This window comes from Gadus morhua, chromosome 6 (genome assembly GCF_902167405.1).
Source record: "Gadus morhua chromosome 6, gadMor3.0, whole genome shotgun sequence".
In the NCBI taxonomy this organism is placed as follows: Eukaryota; Metazoa; Chordata; class Actinopteri; order Gadiformes; family Gadidae; genus Gadus; species Gadus morhua.
The window spans coordinates 22,505,566-22,510,565 of record NC_044053.1 but is presented as its reverse complement, the minus strand read 5'-3'; the positions used below and the strand labels follow the sequence as shown (position 1 = coordinate 22,510,565).

Below are 5,000 nucleotides of genomic sequence, written 5' to 3'. Positions count from 1 at the left end.
ATGCACGCATGTACATACATGTTTGTCTGCGCCTGTGTGTGTGTGTGTTTGTGTGTGCATGCGCGTGTGAATCCATATGTTTGTGTGTGTGTGTGTGTGTGTGTGTGTATGTGTGTGTGTGTGTGTGTGTGTGTGTGTGTGTGTGTGTGTGTGTGTGTGTGTGTGTGTGTGTGTCTGTGTGTGGTTGCGTCTGTGTGGTTGGGTGTGTTAGTGCATGATTTCAGGGTATGCGTTCGGAGAACCAAAGCAGCGGAAAGGTGTGGCCTGACGGGCGTGTGCGTGCTGAGGACGGATGCCGAGAGCCTGCACCTGCTGGACCCCAGCTCTCACCAGCTCCTGTTCAGCTGGCCCTACCGCTTCCTGCGCCGCTTCGGGCGGGACAAGGTGCAGGAAGCGCCGGGGTCTGGGGGCGCCCTGGGGATCGTTTGTAATATCACTTTGAGGCGGAGGGACGCTTCATAAGGACCCTTGTAGACCTGCCGCAATGACGCAGATTCATAAGCGATGTGGTGCTCCGTTGGGTTTCGTGTTTTGCCTGCAAGCGAGAGAATACTTTATTGTCCAGTGATAAAAAAACATGCATTTTTGGGCAAATGAGCACAAACATATCCATTCATATGGCATGGTCTTGAAAATACTAAGCAGAGCAAATTGCCAATTGAAACAATCTGTAAAATATGGAAATATGTTAGATTGGCTTATTAGATGAAAATGCTGGCATCGCGCTTTGCCACAGAAGTAGCTGTCACGGTTAGCGGGTGGCAGGCAGGCAGGTAGACCAAATAGCAGACAGTTCAATAAAAGGATAATTTATTAACGCAAAAGGCAAGGAACGCAGGTAACACAGGGAACACCGGGAACACAGGTAACACACAGGACACAACTCACCACAAACTAAAATGATCCGACAAGGAACAAAGGAAAGACAAGGGCTTAAATACCAAACACACACAGGCATGTTGACCGGACATGGGGAGAAACAAGACAGAGATTCCAAAGTAAAACAGGAAACACACCAAAACAAGACAAGGAAACCGACAGACCATGACACTAGCCTTATGCCACACTATCCTGGTGGCCAAGTCCATTAAAACAGTTTGAGCGGTTTTCGGACACTCAACTGAAACCAAAACCAACCCTGACCCAAGAATGAACCGCTGGCCAGTGGACCACTGAATCCCCATTATTAAAACCTCTCTCGCCCCCCAACAGACCAGCTTCTCCTTCGAGGCCGGGAGGAGGTGTGCTTCTGGCGAGGGCTCCTTTGAGTTTGACACCCGACAGGGCAACACGCTGTTCCAGGCCCTGGACACCGCCATCAAGGCCCATCCCGAGGTGCTGCCCCAGCGGCCCAGCTGTGACGCAGACAACAGCCCAGACATCTCCCTACATAACCACCAGCAGCCCGGACAGGTAAACCCGTCCTCTACCACCCGCAGCCTACAGGCCGCTAGCTCCTCGCGCGTGTTGTGTAATAACGTGACGCCTCTACAGGGGGGCGACTGTGAGTACAGCAGGTTGGACGACTTTGAGGAGGCCAGAGAGAAAGGAGCGCACAAAAAGCTCACCCCGTCGCTGGTAGGTGGACACACGCGTTGATATCACACGCGCACGCACACACATGAACACAAGGTCGTTGTTCGTCAGCACACTCACGGCTGTCTTTATTCTTCTTGCTCTATTCCGATTACTCAATGATAAACCTCCCCCCTCTCTCAGTCTCATCTAGAGCCCCCTGCTGACAAAATCTTGACAGGCGTGAAGAGTTTGACTCTGGAGACCCGAGAGATTCCGATTCCCCGCAAGATTCCGGTGAAGCCCATCCAGAGCTGTCCTCTGCTCTCCAGCAGCCTGGACCTCCCCCAGCCCCCTGACCCTCTCTCGTACAAGCCCCCCTCTCCCATCCCGTCGCTCCAACCAGACGCAGACATGACGTACGCTCAGGTGTCCAAAGGCGCCGGGCCGCCCGGAGCGGCGGGCAACGACCGAGAGAAGAGGAAAGTGAAGGCGCGGGAGGGAGGGAGCGTCTCCCCCTGTCCCCCGGGCCTGATGCTCCCGCAGGAGCCGGCGTACTCGCTCCCTTTCAACCACATCGGCCCCCACATCACGGCGGACCCCGAGGAGATGTTCGGTCATGTGGCGCAGGCCGACCCGCTCTACGACATCATCGACGACTCCCAGATCAAACACGCGCTGCGGGCCCGGGCGGCGTCCTCCAGGGGCGCCCGGGGCAGGGCGGAGCACATCTACGACCAGCCGGAGGGGTACGGCGCCGTCGCCGACCCCGGGTTCCCCGCCGCCCCCACGTACGACGAACTGGAGGAGGTGAGAGGCAATGCCTGGAGGACTATGGGGATCGACGTCGAACCCCCGGTTCACGAGCCCCCCTACAGCACCGAGACGGACAGCTACGCCATTCCCAAACTCTGGCGGAGGGCACCCGTGCCCCAAGTGGCCGTAAGAGATGTGGAGGCGGACGATGTGAATCCGTACAAGAACGTGATCGATGGCGCCGAGTGGGATGGGAGCTGAGGACGTGTGCCGTTGGTTTTTCCTAGTTTTTCTTACTGAATTATCTCACTTGAAAAGCAAAAGCAAGTCGTCTTTTGAATGAATGATATGAAGTTACATATCAAGGTTTTGCTTATGGATGGCTTATAACCATAGACCATTTTACCATAATTGCATCCATACTTTCAAGTATTTGATGTGGCTATAAACTTATATTACAGGACAACCATGCACTCTGTAATCCGTTTCAAGTTGTCATTAAAAGTGCTGGCTATTCTTGAGGTTAATCGTTATTTTTTTGTGATTGCCTTATATTTCAATTAATTAATTAATTAATTAATTATATTTCATTAATATACATAGGTAATAAAGCAAACATAGGTTTAAGTCCCATGTGTAAAATTTCGACTATCTTGTCACTTTAAATCATATTTTCAATGCTGATCGATAGGGATTTCAATAATGTAATCTATAAAATCACATCCTGTAACTGATACATTCTACAAATGGAAAATGAGTACCTCTCTCTTGGTTGACCAGAATCAAACAATCAACAATCCCAGAACCCCTCCAACTCACCCCAGCCACACAGAGGAGCTTCGCTAGCTGGCATCACATAGCTGTTTTCACACATGTCCTCCGGCTTTTGTGTTGCCAAACTCAATAACAACCCTGTTGTTTAGGATTTTTTAGTTCTGAAAGTCTCACTTGTAAGAAACTTTGGACTAAAGTGTCCACCAAGCAAATGGCACCGAGGCTAGGGGAGAACAAGCTGGTGCAACCGAGGGGCTCGTTGATCAGAGACTTGTGGAGAAGAGGTTGGTGGTTCAGAGGCCATTGAAGATGAAGCTAGAGGATCAGAGGTTTATGGAGGTAAGGCTAGTGGATCACAGACCTTTGGAGAAGAGGTAGGTGGATCCCAGTCTAGGCAAGAAGAAGCTGGGGGTTCAGAGGCTAATGGATTAAAGGCTAGTCAAGAAGCTAGTGGAACAGAGGCTAGTTGATCAGAGGCTAGTTCTAAGGAGGCTAGTGGAACAGAAGCTAGTGGAACAGAGGCTAGTTGATCAGAGGCTAGTTCTAAGGAGGCTAGTGGAACAGAGGCTAGTGGAACAGAGGCTAGTTGTTCAGATGCTAGTTCTAAGGAGGCTAGTGGAACAGAGGCTAGTGGAACAGAGGCTAGAGGAACAGATGATAGAGGAACAGAGGCTAGAGGAACAGAGGCTGGTGGAACAGAGGCTGGTGGAACAGAGGCTAGAGGAACAGAGGCTAGTGGAACAGAGGCTAGTGAAACAGAGGCTAGTGGAACAGAGGCTAGTGGAACAGAGGCTAGTGGAACAGAGGCTAGTGGAACAGAGGCTAGTGATAGGGTGATATGCTATGTTGTGTGCAGAGGTCTGTGAGTATTTTCCATCCAATGCTTTAGTTTTCGTCCACTAATAGTGACCATATGTTCCCTAGAAGCCCCCTTCTCTTTCCACTGATACATTCAGACATCACCACTCATTTGATTCTGAAAACGTTCCTGTTGCACACATGTAGAAAAAGATAGCAACACACTAATGCCTTTTCAGTGAACAGGATATTAAGTATGAAGAGATTTTCACACAGCCTCTTCCCTCCCTCTCTTCCTCTCCCTGGCAGTTTGTCCCTCTTTTTATTCTCTCTTTCTCTTTCTCTTTCTCTCTCTCTCTCTCTCTCTCTCTCTCTCTCTCTCTCTCTCTCTCTCTCTCTCTCTCTCTCTCTCTCTCTCTCTCTCTCTCTCTCTCTCTCTCTCTCTCCTCATGTGTGGCTGATGGTCTGTTGACTCTTCGAACAAAGGAACATTGATTCACCACATTATCTGTTCTGTAGTATTTTGCACACACACACACACACACACACACACACACACACACACACACACACACACACACACACACACACACACACACACACACACACACACACACACACACACACACACACACACAAACACACACACACACACACACACACACACACACACACACACACACACACACACACACACACACACACACACACACACACACACGCAGATAAGCAAGGCCATCACCATTTTCTCAGCAAGTCCTCCAAGCCTTGGTGGTTAATTGCTAGATTGCTTTTATTCTATAACATTAAATGGTGATTATAATGTCCAATTATATAATTGGATTTAGAAGTCCAACTTATATTAAAATATTTTGTGTACTGGCTTATATTTGTTAATCACAAATCAACAACAGCAACTTCTGCGAACATGACAGATAAAAACCACCATAAAATAATATAAAAATAGATACAGGCTTTTAAAATAAAATAAAATATTTGAATCCAGTTTTTGTTGTGGATTCCTAAATCCAGAATCCAGCTTCTGCAGGAATTTGTGGATTTCCAGATGTTGTCCTGCTGTTCCCTCTTACTTAAAGAGTTTCATGTTTTGTGCTGCACTCTACTCAGTCTGTAAAAGTTTCAAAGGAAAAAACAAT

The 5,000-nt window shown here is 48.8% G+C and overlaps 2 protein-coding genes across 2 annotated transcripts in view; one reads left to right on the top strand and one right to left on the bottom strand.

Moving 5' to 3' along the window:
* Window positions 1-2,793, top strand: part of dok2 (docking protein 2) — a 6,655-nt gene extending 3,862 nt beyond the window's left edge. The window contains exons 5-8 of the mRNA XM_030359054.1: window positions 212-384; window positions 1,213-1,413; window positions 1,495-1,578; window positions 1,720-2,793. Of these exons, the coding sequence (XP_030214914.1) occupies window positions 212-384; window positions 1,213-1,413; window positions 1,495-1,578; window positions 1,720-2,532 (1,271 nt within the window). The 3' untranslated portion in view covers window positions 2,533-2,793. The remainder of the gene's footprint in view (window positions 1-211; window positions 385-1,212; window positions 1,414-1,494; window positions 1,579-1,719) is intronic.
* A 1,721-nt stretch (window positions 2,794-4,514) lies between these two features.
* The window catches only part of kazald3 (Kazal-type serine peptidase inhibitor domain 3), a 4,681-nt gene continuing 4,195 nt past the window's right edge, over window positions 4,515-5,000 (bottom strand). Inside the window, exon 4 of the mRNA XM_030359866.1 lies at window positions 4,515-5,000. This exon is cut by the window's right edge and continues 427 nt beyond it. The gene's annotated coding sequence lies outside the window, so the exon portion shown is untranslated.